This window comes from Cuculus canorus, chromosome 1, assembly GCF_017976375.1.
Source record: "Cuculus canorus isolate bCucCan1 chromosome 1, bCucCan1.pri, whole genome shotgun sequence".
NCBI classification, from domain to species: Eukaryota; Metazoa; Chordata; class Aves; order Cuculiformes; family Cuculidae; genus Cuculus; species Cuculus canorus.
In genome coordinates, this window is record NC_071401.1 from 74,767,395 (window position 1) to 74,787,158 (window position 19,764).

The window sequence follows — 19,764 nt, forward strand, 5'->3', positions numbered from 1 at the left end:
TATATTTATTCTGTGTTTCTACCGGAGGTAGCCAGACACAGAAAAGCACTGTAGCAGAAAGGTTACTTCTTTGGAGTTCTGTCTTACAGTCCCCCAGCACATGCCATGATTTCAGTGTGTAAATGTATGCATGCGTGTACTGACTCTGGCTTCTCTCCCTACAAGGGAGATAAATGCAGCTGTCCTTAATAGGTACAGAAAGCAAATATTTACATTATTCAGAAAATGTACGTTAGTAAAAAAATACCATTTAAAAATGATTAGTTGCATATATGGAAACATAGCAAGATAGATCCCCCCCCCAAAAAAAAAAAAAAACCTACAAGGGGGAAAGTCAGCTCCAGGGAAAAAAAATGGAATTGAATTTGGAAAACCAGCTAGCATAACCTAACAAGCTCAAGAGAGTTGCATTTGAAAAACATTGTCCTCCCAGACTTGTTGTTTCTTTGTAAAAGCTATAGATCAACAAAATCCATTTTCATTTGCATCAATTACCACCAGTATAGTTCTAGACACTTTGCTACCACATCAAATTACTGACATAATTATTGTACTAATTCAGCATATAATTCTTCATTAGGAAGATAATATCTATCTTAGTATCTTTCTTGTGCTATTTTTTACAGAAAATGTCAACAGAAGGGGAAGTGGGAAACTGCTTTAAAGATCTGTAAGAGACTTCCCTGGCATGTACTTTGTCATTATACCCCCTATAGCTACACAGATTTTTTCAATCAAAGGAAGATTTCAGTTACATCAAAAACGACCAATTAAATACTTGTTTGCTATGACGAAGTATAATGAAAATTTCTTGTGAAATGGCTAACTTCTTTCTAGCTAGCATGTAAGGGATTGAGGCCCATCCATCACGGAGTAACCTATCTGCTATGCTTCCTGCAACCATCTTCCATTCCTCCTAATGAAAGCTTAGACACAAGCATCAACTTCTATTTTTTCTTCTCCTTCCTTTAGCATCTTTGATTTAAAACAACAAATAAAGAAACACCAAAATAAATAAGGATCTCTAGTTTTCCAGGATAAAGACACACTCCTAATGGGGTACACATGCAATAATCTTAGACAGTGAAACAGAACTTCTTCAAGTAATTAAAATAATAATCAGGAACAAATATCTCACATTGCTATGCTTTATTTCCAAATGTATTCTTTCATTTCAAATAATCAAAAAGGTAAACACAGTTTCTTTCCTTTATCTCTTTAAATATTTAGTCTTAAAACAGACACAGAAGCTTACTATATTCCAAATATATCAGCTAAACATCCAAGACTATTGGAAGGTAAAACAGATGAAAAGAATTGTAAGCTGAGTTGTGTTACAAAGCTGAAAAGAAGAAGGATCAACTTTAAATGTCAGCATCTTTAAGACCCAATTAATTACAAATGTCAATGAAGTTAACAACTTTGGGAAAAAAAAATCAACTAAACCAACAGAAAGGAGTTATTTCTTGAGACTACATATGTATTTTAAAGGAAGAGATCAGCACTTTTTTGTGACAGTTACAGTAAAACATATATATACATACATATTTTTAAAAAGGAAGCATTATTCCTCCATTAGATTCCCAATATGGTGTTTGTTCTCTTTAGATTCAGCTCAAACCATGATGACTAATATATTAGATCAACTGACAAACTAAAATTAAGACATACTGAAAAACGAAACCCTTGGGCTAACTGTTGCATTTTCCTTTTCACTGAGTACTACAAACATGTACAGTAAGAGTTCAGGAAACCAAATAATGATACGCTAAGATGATCTAATAATAGTCCCTATCTAATTGTTTATATTCTACTACAACACTGTTTTCTATATTAATTTTGTTTTCAATTATCGCACTTTATAATCAAACGTCACTACTCATTATGAAGTTAAAATTAACAAGACATAACTCCCGAGAACTAATTCAAATTGATGGAAAACAAAGGGAATTTCTATTTTCCTTTTAGCGTTATACAAACATGAGCTCTTCATCATACAAAATAAAAAAAGAATGGAAAACAACACATACATTTTTGCTACGTGTTATTTAATATACTTCCAAATTTTCATACCATTCCTTTTCTTGCGTTTGTGCACCACTGAAGAGAACATTGTTCTTAACTTTTATGACTTCTGGAACTCCAGATTCAGACCCACTTATTACGAAATGCCTCCAGACAAATAAGATGATAATATAAATCTCTTCTATTTTTTTCTAATAGAAGTCTCCAACCAAATTTTTGTTTTACAAAGCATTTATTATTTTTCTCTTTTCCTAAAGTGAAGTTTCTCTGAACGTGTTATAGTAGACTAAAAGAATCCTTTTCAATCTAGAAAAAAGGTGATCTCCATCATAAACTGGGCAAATATATGAGATAGGGAAGAGGATTATTCGTGCCACCTCAGCAGCGAACCATAATTTCAGTCTCCTCTGTTCAGCAGCTGAATGATTTCCGGTGTTCATATTTCTGCTGGCAGTCAATTCATTTGAAGGCAAAACTATACACTAAGCTCTGACAGTACCTTAAGCTGAAAATCCACCTTTTGATGGGCTTATAAGCATGGACAAAGTCCTACAATCTTACGGCTTCATGAATGCAACTGGCTTGTGTACTACTGGAACAGAGTGCAGGAACAAGTTTAGATAAATGCCCTACACAGATTTTTCATGGGCTCACTGTATTTTCTTACGTCTCTTCCAACCCTAAAAAGATGAACGTAAGCTATGTAAGAAAAAGTCCTTGAAAACTGAACAGAATTCCCCAAGGCCTTCTCTTAAGCAGAACTACACATTGTAAATAGGATGACAAGAAGTTAGCATCCTAAAATTTACAAGGTAGCTTTTATGAAAGTTAAACTTCAGAATTATATAACAGGATTTTCTACCTAGCTGAGAAGGCCTCAAGTAAAAAAAACAGTGGCATTTATAGTGGTAAATCCTTTAATAAATATCAGTTTACTACATCTCTATTGCATCTCTTTAGTACTTCCTTGTGTTATGTTTTAAAGTTGTTACTTGAAAGCCTACAAGTTCTGCTAGGAAGGACAACTAGTAAACACATCCCAATTTCTCTTACCCTCAGATAAAACCCAAATAGTTCACAGGGGTTTCAATTCATCACCAACAATCATAGATAATATTCCTTTATAGTTTCTAACTAATTTAGCTATGGTGTTAACCAATTTGAGAACATTTTAAGCAAGCTGGAATAGAGTCATCATACACATTAACACCTTATAGTTATCCAAATGAGTGTTGTTCTTATTAAAACAATTACAGTGTTGGACATCTAATAATCAAATAAACAGTATCATGTAGGATTACTTTAGTTCAAGACAGTAAATAATAGAAAAAAAAATAAAAAAAAAGCAAAGCAAACAAACCACCATAAATATAGCATATTCCTTATACTAATTAAATGCAAGCATCAAGTAGCCAATGATATCAGGTTATATTCCGGAGTTTCCACATATTCTGCTTGTTCATTTTCAAATCCAAGTGAAAGTTCAATATGAAATACTAGAGAAAGCTAAAGACTACATGTACAGAAATCATAGAAGCTTCAGACAGACTTAAAATGATTATTTAATTTCTTCCTCTTCACGTTTTAGAAAGCAAAAACATGTGACCTCTTAAAAAAAATGAAATAGACATGAGATGACTTTCTATGCCCAAAAGCTTCTCCACAGTTCAGTTAGTTTAATAAAAGATATTACTTCTCATTTAAAAATCTGCTCTCACACAAGCCTCAAACCATTAGGATTATTAATAGTAACAACATTATTACCATCTACAACTGCTCTGTAACCTTTGACATAGTTTTGGAGACTACAGAAATACTTTAGAAAAAGTGACTTATTTAGGACATTTCACTGATTAAATTGCCTTAGCCCTTCCCCAGTGAGTTACTGGTTATTTGATTATCTAGTTAAGTTCCTGTGATACTCTTACTTTTTTTTATTTGTATTTTGTAATCACAATATGCAATTTGCTCTCCAGTTAATTTTAATTGTTGAAAAGATACCCATTCACCTTACTTCAATAAGCTATACAGGCCATTTTCATTTGACTGTTTAATCATGAGTACTATTAGTCACATTTATTTCATTGTCAACTGTCTGAACTATTTGATAAGAAAGGTGCTTCTCTTAAAAATAAGGTGAGGTATTGAAACTTGCCTCAAAGTTCTTATTAATTGGGGAAAAAAACCCTGTACTTGATAGGCAAGCAAATCCTTTCTGATGTATACTTAACTGGCTGCATATATGCTTGAGTTTTTTTGATTTTTTTTTTAATCTGAGGTAATTACTGTCTTCCAAAAAAATATTTGGTTTTGTTTTCCTTTTTGCATCATGTTTGATTAGTCTGTTAATCTACTACCTCTTTTACCCTGTTCCCTTTTCTCTCCCTGATTTGCTTCTCTTTCCCTGCCACACTGAGTTCTAGCAGCAGTCTGTGCTAATATAACTATACTTTTTAAGTCTTGTAGTTGAGATACAGCATATTCTGCAGCAGAAAAAACATGGCTACAGGCTTTTTTTAGAAAATACTGTCTTGATCAACAGACTTTTGCCCTGTACACTGACATTTTTCTTGGAAGAACTATATTGGTCACCAAGCATTTTTCTCACATAGCTTGCACGCAAATTATGAGCCAAAACAGAACTTCACGCTCTTTTTGCAGACTTTCAGCACTCCCTGTAAGACCTTCATACACATTTATCACAATGTTGCTCCACATTCACCACCCTGCAGATACAGTTAGCTTTCTACTCACACTAACAGCATGACAACAGAGGACACCTGACCTCTGGGGCACCAAAATCAAGGCTCTTTAGAGATCCATATTCAAGTCCACTTCATTCTGCTGTAATGATCTACAAAAAAAAGCTGTCTAAGAGCATCCTGTGTGTATTTAGAAGAAAAAATTTGCTGCTGAGAAAAGGACTAAAGCATACCAAAGTGTTCCATGCATTGTTTAAATTAACTGTGTACATGTATTATGCATGTTATGTATGATTTATGTCTAGTTGTGCACAAATGGAAATCTTAAGGATAAAAATAGCCTCCGCATGAAAAGCTACTCCTCGTTCTCAAAATCATTTACAGCTCCTACACTGAATGTGATATCAGACCAAACTTAAAGCTCTTCTAGATTTCAACACTCTCTTAATCAAAGAAAAGCTAACATTACCAACCCAGAGCCTTGTCAAGTTGTTTAGATTTCTACCCAATTCGATGATAATTCTTTAATTTCATAATAATGATTCTCTGAACACTAAAGGCACCAAACAAACAAAAAAACCCCAAACCTCAATAATCTCACATAGAACAAGAAACAGTTGTCTGTTCACTTAAGTCACAAACTGATTAAAAAATATTTTTGTACGTAGTCTGGTGTGATACAACATTTGCAAGCTCATCAGCACAGCACTGTTCACTACCTACAACTTACTCTCAATCCTCAAGTGAAGCTGGCATCTCTGCTATGAAGACAACAGTGCAACAGAGGTGGGGCTATCCAACACTACGTAACTGCTATGAATCTGATTAGACAATGAAAACGTAACTCTTAGAGCCACCTGTCTCTTTTTTTCTTCTGAGATATTAAAAATCCTATCTGCAATGGTAAACTATCTTTTCCCTGAGCTACAAAAGTGGACGTGGAAACTAATAGCCTACTTCTCAGTTTGGAAGGTAATTAGCTATTAATAACAAATTCTACTACCTCACTTCATTGCTCTCTGAAAAGTACTGGAGATCCTTCTGGTGGCAGAGATTTCCTGTTCACCAAATTAATAATTTCATTTTAGTTTGGACACACTGACACATGCATGGTCATGGAAAAAAACATAAGTATTAAATTTTACACAATTCAGAACCTCCGTCAACTGTGTTGCTGACTTCCTGTTAACAGCATTTTTTGGTTGCATTGGGACTTAATGTAAAGGCCAAATGTTTGAAACTAGCCAGCTAGCCAACATCACTCCAAGTCTGCAGCTAACTGACTGATCTCTAGAGGCTCACTAAGCCCAGGATGGACTCAGTAGAGTTTCCTACCATTAAAACAATAATAGTAAGGAAAAGAAAAGATAAAATGGTAGGAAGCCTGTTTAACTGCTAAGGGCACAACATGAATCAACAAAACAACAGCTAAGGAAAGAATACTGCTGGTTGAATGGAACTTTTCAAGAAAAAAAAAAATCACTTCATTGTGAGCTGCCATTGGAACTTGAAATGTTTTTCTTTTTTCTCTTTTTGTGATATCTGACTGACTTCACTTGGTACTAAAACTGAGCTATGAAATTATCACTTCGTGTCTGTGAGAGATAGTCAACTGTACTTGAACTGGAAAACAGTTTGCACATCACATTCTCTTGGCTGAACAGGAGCTTCAACAAAGAAATCCCAGTTATCATGAAAACAACCCAGGAACAGAAAACATCTGAAAGGTATACACAATCCTTAAGGGTCTGTGCTTTATGATAATGATGAGCCAAAACTCAGAGACTGCTATGAAAGAATGGTATTAATTTCATAACCCTGGCATGATTATAGTAACTGTCAGCAGCTGTGTAGCTTGGAGCTAGGTTTTTCTGGCTCTATGTATATTCTGGTCTTATGTTATGTAAAAGCACATCTGTACATGTACAGGTACACGTAAGATATGCATGGTTTTCTTCTGCTCCACTTGTCACTCATTCTTTTGATGACCCACTTCCCTGCAATGTAGTACTGCGTTTGCAGAAACCGAAAGCCTATTATGTTACTCTTCCAGATAACAGTGTCTGTACTCTGACAAAAATATTTATAAAAGGAGCACTAGTGGCAGCCTTGTCATTTTGTCAGCATTGTCTTGCATTAATTCCTTTCTCTACTGAATCAAAACTACTCTTCCCTAAGATTCTTTCAGAACTAAAAATAAACCGTGAAAAATCCCTAAATACGTGCCAGAAAATTCCACATTAGAAACTGATATAGTCTTCTTAGATAACATCTGTATTTTGACCACAGCCTCATATATTGAAGCTTGTTAGTCAGCTCAGTCATACTGAAACAGTCCAAATTCCATTTCAACCACTAATGTCTCAGAATTCTTGTACATTAAGTGGCATGGCATACACTGCCAGGCAAAGAACTACTCTGCCAACTGCATATTTGTACAACTTCTGCACCATCCTAATGATCACACACCTACTCATCAATTATTTGATTTGGGAATTAACAGAAGTATCATCGTTGGCACAAACATGTGCATAGCTCAATCTACATCCACAAACAAGTGCTGCTTTGCTTTGCCACTTTTCGGACATCATTGGTCATTGTTTAGCACTGCTCTCCACCAAACCAAATCTGAATCTTATTTTTTGCAGTAGCTGTAGAAATCGATTGAAAAATAGAAGCTCACCCACTGATTAACCGCTGAAAGATGGCCACAGACTCAGCATGTCAGAGCCGTTGTATACCATTAATAAACATGAAAAATAACTTTCAGTGTCTTGTATTGACCTGTAACTGCCTGAAAGATCAGTTTAGTCAGAGAACACTAAATTCAAAAGGTTAGCAGTCTTACATCTTACAGAACACCTGAATAAAGTCCATTCTTAATTAAAGAACATTAAGAGCCTGTAGAATAAATCCACAAGTATTATATTAATAAAAATGCTAAAAAGATACAAAAGGACAGAAGGAAAGTATCAGATTAAAAAATCTGGCTATCAGATTGAAGAAACAGTTAATCCTTAAAGAATCAACTGGAGTCACAGCTTTCTAGATTATTAGCTGACATGACCTAGTTTTCTCAATGGCAGTTGAGAAATCTTATCTTATATGCTGTTACCGTAAGTCTACTAGAGTAAAGTACAGATCCCATTACTTCACTAACCAAGGCTGCCTTTGCTTCCCACAATGGCCAGTAAGCATAAAGTATTTAAGTTTACACCAACTCTGCTTTAGAAAATAGCTTAAAGAAAGTTAATGTAGGCATCTAGTTGATCTTGAAAAGATAATCAGTTGAACAATCAATTCTGGTGAGGATAAAAATGTTTACTTGCTTGTCCCAGTAAGAGTTTTCGTGTTCATCTGCAATAGACCAGCTTCAGCAAGCCCAGAATTCATTTTCTGAACACAAGAACAGCACAAAACTTCATGTTTCTTTTGGCTAATCTGTTCCTCACCTCTCTGCAACCTCTGTTCAAGGCAGCTCACTCACATTATCACAATCCTTAGCAGGCAGAGAATACCCTTTTAAGGGCATCTACTATCTGTGCTGTCACACTTCAGGGACTCTTCTCTGTGCCTCCTAACACATCACCCAGTCTGTTCATCTGGCATTTTCTAAGCCCAGACCAGGCTTTTTTTTTGTTTGTCTTGCAAAAGATATAGCTGCAAAGTTAATTCCAGAAGTTTGACATGAAAAATGAAAAACATATCCTTCCATCTTTCTTGTTTTCTTGGAGAGTTTAACTAGGCTTACAGCTTTAGGGGGATCTATAAGTGAGAAAGATGCAATGTGAAAAATCTTGCACATAAAAGCCATTAGAGAGATAACTAAATAAGATGGCTCTACAAAATAGGCACGTTTTCACGCTGCCTAAAAAAATTACACCTTTTATTCTTTTATGCTACTTATTTATTCCTAACATATCACATATTTTTAACTGTCACCTTCTTAATGCATTATGAAACTAGGTATAAAAAAGCATCTAAAAATTAAAACATCATTAATGCGTTGCAAAGACTGTCAGAACAAGCAAGCACATATTCAAAGAGAAAATTATAACAGACTTCTTATAGTGACACGTAGCTATTTCACTTCTAATACTTTTTGGTTTTATTCCTTCTATTCCTTCTCCTTCCTCTTTTTTTTTTTTCCTTCCCCTTAATGAATTATTGATATTTGCTCCAAGAAGTTTAAAATTGTACAAAAAGCCAAGGGCAATCCTAGGCTTAGGTATTGCTTGTCTGGAATGGCTCAAGATTTTTCTCTAAGCATTCTAGATGTAAAGGTAATGGAATATAAAAGTATGAGCTCACACCAAAGATACGATTCATTCTCTTGCTTATCTTGAGGTACCTGATTTAAGCTACTCCTTCAAGCTTCATGCATAATCATTGGTAAAAGACACGTATCTTCAGAAGGTGATTAAGCTAACCAGTTTTAGGATTACCTGAGAACTCTTCCCTCTCCACTGACACACAGCTGGCTCACAGGCCATGCTCAAGTATCAATGTTCACGTTAGGCAAGATGAATCCCAGCTGAAAGAACACATGGGGTCATACATTTGCCTGTACATTTAATACTGTATTTATGCTTAACAAAGTCAAACTATGCTCCTAGCCAGAGAAAAACAACTTGCTGAGTTACATAGCTGCCAACAACAATTAAAAGGAAAGTCTGGTTTACAAAACAGAATTCATGAAAATCTACCTAGTCTTTTTTCTTCTTTTAAAACATATAGAAAAAAAGCTGTTCTCCAAGGAAACAAGAAATAAAGTTTTCAGTACCCTTGAACAGGTAAAATGTCTCTTTAAGTGGTAAGCCACAGGTAAATTTGAGTAAAACTTGCTAAAACAAGAGTTATGAAGCTGAATCTGTAAGAGAAACTGTTTTGTGGAAGGCCAATAAAAAACTTCTAACTTGGTTAGAAGTAATTCCATAAACAATTTCTAAATACTGAAAAGAAACATACCTGGCATCAATTCAGCAGTAGGGAATATCTTCTCCTGCTTCAATTTACTTTCACGTAATAACTCTTCTTTGGTTATTGGAAGATCTAGAACATCTCGAATAATCTGTGCCCCTTCTAGAGCTTTTTTACCCATGACCAAGGATTTCACGTCCCAAGTATAAGCCTTTCCATAACGCCCACAGATCTCTTCAAACACCACTGTATAGAGACGCTCAGTATCTGCCAAAAGAAAAATAATAATAAAAGATTAAAACCACGTACAGACAGCAGAGCAGCCAGCCTTACAAGGAGGACCACAGAAATTGTCACTGAGGAGCCAAAGGGGATATCAAAGTGGATAAAATTGCCTCCCTTTACTTGCAGAGAGGAAGCCAGACTTCTAAGATCACCTCAGAAATAACTAGGTTTTTCAAGCATTCACTTCTGTGCTAAGAAAAGGTTACTGAGGGTCACAACAAAGAACTATCCAGAGCTGCTCTTTCATCATCTTTCTTTACTAGACAAGTTAGCAAGCAGTATCTTCATTAAAATACTCTATTTATTCTTCACATAAAAGGAGAAGAAAGGAATGAAATCTGTTATTGGGGATGTCATTACGTATTCCATGTAAATTGAAAGAAAAAAAAAAAGATTTAATTATTTAAGAGTGTCTTTGAACGGAAGCTTCAGAGTGCCTTCAAAGACACCACAGTCATAACAGTGCTGCTGGCACCTCTGCATTTACATGTGATTACTCAAGCAGAACACACCCACTTTTATTTTCAGAGGGTTTCAGGCAAAAGTAAACTTCAGGCTGAATTTTGCCAGTGAAACTATCAGCTTCCATGTCAAAAGTATTTATAGTTTTTAAACTATTTCTTTTTTTTAATACAAACAAACAATTGTTCCTGTCTTTGCCCCCAGACAAATCTTTGAAAAAGAAGGTCAATAACATTTAATTCAACACCAAAGAGGGAAGAAAAGTCCTTTCAGCTTTTGGCTTCATTTCAGCAAGGGTCCTGAACAGTGGCTTTTCTACCAGTCTGTTTATCTTTCAAAGCAGTCACCTTTTAAACGCCAGCTACTGCTGCTATCCATGCTTTAATTTCCTTCTCATGCATGTCTTTGCCTTCTGTATCTCTAAAGGTATGCTTATTATTATCACTTTAGCAACAGAAGGTAAAAGAAAGGAAAGAAAGTAGTTGCTCTTATGAGATTTATTTAGAGAAATTAGGGACTTCATTTATCAGTATGTCCTTTGCCACATAAAAATATCTTTTATAGAGATAGTAAAATAGTGAAATTATTCACGTGCATATTGCCTCATTTTCTGAGTATATAAGTACACAACAGAGTTTAAACTTTAACACAGATACTATGAAGAACACAGACTGAAGAAGGAAGAACAGAGCCCATGATTGTAGCATATGCGAAGATCTTCCCTGCAGTCTGACAAATGCTTGGCATGAAAGGAATCTGCTTGTCCTGAGATCAGCAAATCATTCCAATCTGAAATGAGAAACATTTCCCATCATCACACCTACCATCATGTAAACACAGAGCAGTTCAGAAGATAACCTTTGCAGCCTGCAGGACTGCTCTTCTCCATGTTCCCCTTCAGTAACTAGAAGGGATGTTGAGGCAAAAGATCGGCTAAAGCGCCAACGTATTTATTTGGACTGTTTAACAGCTTCACAAAAACCACTTTGCGTAGAAATGAAAGAAAAAAAACCCAGCACTTGTACTACTTTTTGCAAATGCTTCTTAGACAGCAACACGTAGAGAAAAAAGTTAAGAGCAATCCTGTACACCCATAAAACACACAGGAAAGGTATCACAATACTGTTTTGAATCAGCAGAAACGCAAACAAATGGGTTTTAAAAAGTGTTAAGCTGGCTAGTTCCATGATGAGGGGGTAAAAAAATCAACACAAGAATCCATCAGTTTTCTTGATACTGCCAGGTCCTCCTCTCTGTGAGCTGAGAAGATGAGTTAAGAATACATTGCTTACAATTTGAGTTCTCTCCTTTTTTTCTGATGCACTTATTTTTCTTCTGTATCTCAGACTCCCCTAGTGAAGAACATAACATTCTTACCCAAAGTTCAAAATTGAAACTGAAAATTAATCTTCATTCTATTAAGTAGCACATAGCAAACTAATCAGAAAAAAAAAACAAAACAAAGAATCTATAAGTATAATTGTCGAATATGAAAATCTTCCTATAGGTGTCTATGATAAACATATTTCAATCTATTTGAAAGTGAAAGACTCCACTATAGAGCTTAAGATGTTCAATGTAATAGCCTGATGCATTTCAAAAAACACATTTTGGACTTGTGAACAAAATTTTCTATTTTCTTCTTAAATGAATGCTTAATAGTGTCCAGATTGCAGACCTAAAAATAATCTGTTATGCAATGTTGCAGTTTGCCAACTGACGAGCACTCATGAACAAGTTTTAGTCAAATCTATTAAAACAGTTTTTATCCTCTTCGTGTTTTGTCAGAACTTAAGTTTTCTCAACGCTGAGAAAAAACTCCTACAAAACTAAAAACAACAAACCAAACCCAAAACTGGTCAACACACCACAACTGATCACTGCCTACATTTAATTTAAAAGCGAGTTAGTCTCACATATCAGACCAGTGTTTAAAGCAATGTATGTGCTTAAAGAAGCAGGATGACAGAAAGCTTTCTTTCCCTCTCTTCATTAATTACCTGTTAAAAGAACTGGCTTACAAAACTTCCAACTTTCCTTTCTAAGAGATAATTTTTACCCTGCCTGAAGTCACTGCATTTGGACCTTGGACATCTACTCACTTGCAATGAAAATTATTATCATCTCAACATCCATGACCTCCTGTGAGATTCTACGCATTTGTAATTCTTGAGAAACAACATGATTTTAACTGTCAAGATTGGATGATAAAAGCATTGACATGGACATTTTATTTGCTCGAATAGACATTTTTCGCTACAGAACATGAACAAAAATTGCAGTCTGGGGAAGAAAAAATACACACAGGAGCGCACACACACACACTGCAAAATCAGAATCTGAGGAGACCTCTGCTGAAAAAGCTGCTCTTCCTACATACATGTACAACAGGTAAGGACATATGTTCCTTTTGATTGAAGACAAAGGAAAACCTGTATGTCCTCCTTATAATTAGACAAATGTAAATAAATACTAAATAATCATACAACTATAAGATTTCTTATTCCTGTTGAAACGAAGAAATCTCAAAAAAGTGCTTAACCAATATAAGGTAGGCTAGCTTTTTTTTTTTCCATTCTAACAAGAAAGAAACATAGAACAGATGATTGATTAGAGTTTAAGTATAGCAAAGAATCATAATTTCAAACTACTATAAACTGGTAGTACAGTAAGAAATTAAATCTAATGCACATGAATGCAACACATCAGTGAAATAAAACAAGCAGAAAGAATTAGAAATTCAATTCAAATACCTAATTGTAGACAGCTACTGTTATCTCAGACACTCTGGTATGTCCAAGACATGCATGCACAGCTGACATTAAAAAAGTAATGTGAGCGAGACTCACACCTTACTGCATAAGCAGCCAGATGCCCTACAGCAACCCAAGTGGTAATAAACACATACACTTAAGTAAATGAATCTAGCCTCAGTTGCTAGCTCCCATCAGGAATACAAGCTGAGAACACAGCGTGATGCATGTGGCAATGGCCTGTTCTAAGAGGGGGGAGGAAAAACAAGAATTCTTAGGTCCAGCAGTCTGCAGTAAATGTGTAACATCAGCTTCATTCTCCTCTGCCTTTCAAACTCTTCATCTTTCTGGCTTTTGTCCCTTGATATAGCTTTTACACGTACATTATCAGCATGACGTGCTGTCCATCCATTTGCTACATTTCACTGGGAATGTGTGATATTCATTCCCTAGCCACATACCATCATCTAGCCATTTTTATACCAAACCTTCTTCTATATAAAAAGCACAGTCAGCTCCACTGGTGCCATTTACAGTGTGTAAAAGCCAGTCACAATAAATACAAATAAAGTGACAAGAATGACAGAGGCACTGGATGACTCAATTTGGGATCTGGCACAAAAATATGCTGACACATATTCAGAAAAAAACCCACAGGTCACTTGGCATCAGACCACAGTGCATAACTAGAGTGTATGATCTGCTCAAATCACTGTCGAGTCAGAATTAGAACTGCAGATCTACCTAAGGTAGGGATATAGCAAGCATCAATGCAGTATCTAAACCTCAGCCACTTACTTACATAAGAAGACAGCTTAAGATAGAAGATTATGATTTCATGAATGAATGTGGAACTCGGTATAACCTTCTGAATTTATTAAAATTATGTTATTATCATTTTAAAATAATAGTTCATCAAGGAGATGAGGTTAGTAGGCATGAAAGTTGACCTTTGTCACGCCTCAACATAACTTTTGGTTCTGACTTCTTCATTTGAATAACCCATCCCATCTTTGCATTAAGCTTCCCAGATGAAATAACCTATGTTTTATCCTTCTCCTAGGAGTCTAAACAGAATTTTAGTTGTGCACATTCAATATATTCCAGTAAGTCAAAATCAGATCCCGGACACGTATACTCTGTGAGATCTTTTTTTTTTTTTTTTTCGTGAGAGATAGAGAAACGATCAAAGAGAAGAATTTTAAATCAAGGAGTAGGTTTCTTGTTTCCACACCTGTGAGGCAGATTCCTGCCCATAAGCAAAATCATGAATTCATGGTTCCCTTTCTTTTCTCTCCACCATACAAAAAACATGGCTCACTGACCGGTTGTGTCAAGTCTGTGACATCAGGGGTATAACAAGCACTGCAGGAAAGCCAGAGAATGGATGTCTCCCAGTAAGGTTCTGTGCTCTAGTGTCCTGTGATCAAGCCTGCCACTCTACAAGCCCTCTCCCCACAGGCAGTACATGTATTTAGCTTGTTTGATTACACAAGTAAACTAATTCCTGAAATATCCATATAACCAAGGATATGAGTATTACACAGTAGTACATCATATTTCCAAGTCTAGGAAACACCACTGGCAAGACAAAACCCACATAACAATCCACAAACTTGCAAGATCGTTTTGGTAAGCAGAAAAAACATAAAAGAGTGGAAAACCAATGGCCTTTGAGCACCAGACTTAGAATGGGACAAGATACACCCTCCTACCCCAAACAATAATTCAAACCATTACTACACAGTTTATCATTTACAGCTCCATCTCAAAAAAGTTAAGAAGAAATAATACATTATAACAAACTACTGCAACACCAAAATAGAACAGCATTATAAAAACCAGTCACTGAGAGCACAATAGATTATGCCTCTGAATCAAGCACGGTGTGTAAGTCATTCTCCATTCTTTTTCTATGCTTTCCATTTCTCTCAGTGGGAATCTGAGACTTTCCCCTTAAGATATTGTCAGTCAAACAAGACGAACAAAACCGGTATAAGCAATGCAAAAGATTAGCAACTATACAACTGTCACTACAACAGGTCTGAAATTGCAAAGATTAGTTTAAAGCACCCAGATCCACTGAAAAATCACAGCTGAAGGTTTCTAAGTAAGCAAAACAACCAGAAAAAAAGGAAAGGGGAATTTGAAGATTTTTTTTTCAATAAGCAATCTGTAGTAGACAACTATCTTGCAATTTGTGGCAAAACTCAGTCTTGCAGTTCCTTCCCCAAATCCTTCCATTCATACTCTCACTACTAGGAAAGCTAGTTTAAAAATTCATAACTATGACTATCCCAATGGCTATGAGGAGAAAAAAAACAGCCCTTTAAGAGTTGACCTCAAAATCACTTCCAGCAGCTTACCAAGAGTGGGGATGAGGAAGGCAGGCAACAGAAATTACTTTTTGCAAACAGCTTAAATGTTACAGTGCTAGTCCAGAAAATTATAGAATCATAGAATGGTGTGGGTTGGAAGGGACGTTAAAGATCATCTTATTCCCTTAAAGCCCGAGATTCCTTCTCTGACATCTTATGAGATTTTTCTTATGCTATTAAGTTATATGCATATATCTAGATGTATAAACCATTTAAATGCTTATTTATATAAATACATAATGAAAATAAATGTATTTTAATATATACGTTTATCTATACATAGTGTGTGTATATATAGTATTTTAAAAGGGAAAGCTTTTTTTTTTTTTTTAAAGAACGAAACTCCAGTAAGTGCTGGCTAGTGAATACAAATCAACCAGGAGTCTGTTGACTTAAGGGTTCATTAAAGGGATGTCATTTCATACCACTTAGCAAGGAGGGCCTTCTGAAGAGATGAGGCAGAGGAATGATCTATTCTTTGCAGTAGTATTTGCCTCATTCCTTCCAAATAAGCTTCCTTATGAAGAAAATGAAATCTAAATTTATTGCCATACAGATACAATTGCTTCAGTCACTGTCGCAGGAGGAAAATAACCATTGCTTTTATGCATGCTCAACCAAAATAATTCAGCCATACCCAAATTTCAAGGCACGTGGTGCTCATGTACCTAGCCTGGCAGGCTGAACCTGACACAGTCTGGCCCATTGAATCAGTCACAGGAAATACTGCTGCAGTATTCTTGTACATTTTGACTGATTTACTCTCATAACTAGTACCATTTAAGTTCATCTTACTGTTACTGGAAGTTAAAGGAAGGGAAAGTCTATTAAAATAAATAGCAAGCACCAAATAATGGCTCCTTCAAAATCACAAGCTAGTTAAAAAGAGCAAGTTATTCAGTAAACGATTTTATATGATTGATAAACTGAAACTTCCAAAGATAAAGATAAAAAATTGCTGTAATTGCCAAATATTAAAATTACTGCTTCCAATTTAATTGAGTAACAATTTGTAAATCATTATGGTTTTGATCAGTACTTAGAAAAATTCACTGAAATGATCCATTATTAATTTTAGTAGGGAGTGGGTAGAAGTCTGTTCTGGAACTTTAATTTTTGCAAATCTATTTCTTTTTTTTCTGTTGCACTAGAATAGTAATATAAGTACACTCTAAGATGCACAAATATGCTATATGGTGATTACTTCACCAGAACTTGTCCAGAGTAACACACTGCCACTGCCTACCTCACTCAGAGTTCTGTCAGTCTGTTTGCCCTTCTCTGATATGAGACATCCTACTGTGAATTCAAGTTAGTGCTAACTGGCTTAAAAAGGAAGTAAGTTTGGTGACCAAAAAATAATAGCTGTATAGAACTTTCCCAAATGAGCATCACATATTTGTTCCCCCGGGCTTCGATTACTGGGACAACTCTTCAGTGGCAGCTACAGAGGAAGCCAATTTCTCATTTTATATGCAAAGAAATATTTTATTTCTATGGGGAGTGGAAGAAGCTTCTGAACAAATTCAAAAGGCTTTTAGTTTACATTAATACAGCAGACATATCTTAACACTATCTTGCATTCACATATGTACCTTATCTTTCTTTTTAATGCCATAGGGAATTAGAAGAAACAGTTCACGAATAAACCATGCAAACACTCTTCTGATGTGGAGCTGTAAACAAACACTCCACCACAAATACAAAATAGTGCATGAAAAAGTAAAGACAAGCCTGTATTTCAATACCAGAACATGAGGGAACCCAACCTTGAGATAGCAGGCAATATACGTGACTTAATTCAAAATATTCTAAAATTGTACTTACTAAACGTCAACTATGTGACAGTATCTCATTAGTTTAAAAACTGAAAAGCTATTGATTCATAGAAACTGCCTCATATGCTTCCTTGGGTATTCAGTGCAGGCCCTTAAACATTAAAAACAAAGCTATGCAGTTGGTATGGTGCCTACACAATCCCGCTTGTTGGGCCAAAACCTATGGCTAACATAGATGCAACTTCTTAAAGTGGGTATGGCAAGGCCCAGCTCAGCTAACAGTAGATGACATCAAGCGAAGTGGTGCAGTTGTCACACCAGAAGGATGCTATGTCATCCAGAGGGACTTAGACAAGCTGGAGAAGTGCACCTGTGTTATCATCATGAGATTCAACAAGGCCAAGTGCAAGGTCCTGCAGGTGGGTCAGGGCAACCCATGGTTTCAATGCAGGATGGGGGGCGATGCGATTGAGAGCAGCCCTGCAGAGGACTTTTGGATGCTGATTAATGAAAAGGTCAACATGAGCAAGCAATGAGTGATCGCAGCCCAGAAGGCCAACTGTATCCTGGGCTGCATCTCCCCCTCTACCTCTCCCTTGTGAGACTCCACTCGGAGTATTGTGTCCAGTTCTGCAATCCTCAACATAAGAAGGATATGGAGCTATTGGAATGTGTCTGGAGGAGGGCTACTAAGATGATCAGAGGAGTGGAGCACCTCTGCTATGAGGACAGGCTGAGAGAGTTGAGGTTTTTCAATCTGGAGAAGGCTCCAAGGAGACTTTTTAGTAGCCTTCCAGTACCTGAACAGGGCCTACAAGTAAGCTGGGGAGGGACTTTTTACAAGGGCCTGTAGTGACAGGATGAGGGAGAATGGCCATAAATTGGAGGGAGGAAGATTTACATTAGCCATTAAGAAGAAATTATTCATGATGAGAGTGGTGAGGCCCTGGAACAGGTTGCCCAAGGAAGTTGTGGACACCTCCTCCCTGGAAGTGTTCAAGGACAGGTTGGATAAAGCTTTGGGAGGCTTAGTCTAGTGGAAGATGCCCCTGCTCATGACAGGGGTGTTGGAACCAGATGATCTCTAAGATCCCTTCCAACCCAAACCATTCTATAAGAAGGCAACACCATTATACAAGGACTGTTTTCACACAGAGCAGCAATTACTAGTTCTGGGAAGAACAGCTTATAGCATGTTTACAATTAAGTTAGCCTTTCACCAAGAGGGTATCTCTTCTTCTCGATATGTTGCTGACAACACATGGCAGCAGTTCACTGACCTGAAGAGTGCAAAAAGATTTAAAAAGTTGATTTGAAATAAGATGTTCCAAGACACATAAGGTAGACAAAACCCAAAGGGTTATTATGTTATCAAAATTAGGAGAAGAACAAGCAAATGTATCTACTTTATTAAGATTTACTTTCTCTGCAAAATGTTATAAGAAACAAACTTCCCTGGACAGATATGCCAAAGCTGTTTAACCAACAGCCTAAACCACCAAAAATGTATAAAAACAATATTCATAGAATCATAGAATACTTAGGGTTGGAAGAGACATTAAAGATCATCTACTTCCAACTCCCCTGCCATAGGCAGGGACGTCCCACTAAATCAGGCTGCCCAAGGGCCCATCCAACCCGGCCTTGAACACCTCTAGGGATGGGGCAGCCACAACTTCCCTGGGCAACCTGTGCCAGTGCCTCACCACTCTCAATTCTTCCTAATGTCTAGCCTAAATCTGCCCCTCCCCAGTTCATACCCATTGCCCCTAGTCCTGTCACTACAAGCCTTTGTAAACAGTCCCTGCCTGGCTTTCTTGTAGGCCCCTTTCAGGTACTGGAAGGCCGATGTAAGACCTCCTTGGAGCCTTCTCTTCTCTAGGCTGAACAAGCCCAACTGTCTCAGTCTATCCCCACATGGAAGGTGCTTCAGCTCTCTGATCATCTTTGTAGCCCTCCTCTGGACCCGTTCCAACAGCTCCATATCCTTCTTATGTTGAGGATTCCAGAACTGGACACAGTATTCCAGATTAGGTCTCACAAGAGAGGAATAGAGGGGCAGAATCACCTCCTTCAACCTCCTGGCCACGCTTGTGTTGATGCAACCCAGGATACAGCTGCCCTTCTGGGCTGCAAGCGCACACTGGCAGCTCATGCCGAGCTTCTCATCGACCAAGCACAAACAAGTCGTTCTCCACAGGGCAGTTCTCAATCATGTCATCCCCCACTGCGTACTGAAATCAGGGATTGCCCCGACCCTGGTGTAGGACCTTGCACTTGGACTTGTTGAATTTCATGATGATCTCACAGGCCCACTTCTCCAGTCTGTCCAGGTCCCTCTGGATGACATCCCGTCCTTCCGGTGTGGCAACTACACCATTCAGCTTGGTGTCATCTGCAAACTTGCTGAGGGTGCAAAAGAGGGGGAAAAAAAAAAAAAGTCAAAAAACCTCACACACAC

General features: G+C 36.9%; 1 protein-coding gene across 2 annotated transcripts in view; it reads right to left on the reverse strand.

Moving 5' to 3' along the window:
• Window positions 1-19,764, reverse strand: part of PUDP (pseudouridine 5'-phosphatase) — a 73,403-nt gene that overhangs the window by 32,772 nt on the left and 20,867 nt on the right. For both annotated transcript variants that reach the window (XM_054061632.1, XM_009565989.2), the window contains exon 2: window positions 9,696-9,914. In XM_054061632.1, coding sequence (XP_053917607.1) covers window positions 9,696-9,914 — 219 coding nt within the window. The remainder of the gene's footprint in view (window positions 1-9,695; window positions 9,915-19,764) is intronic.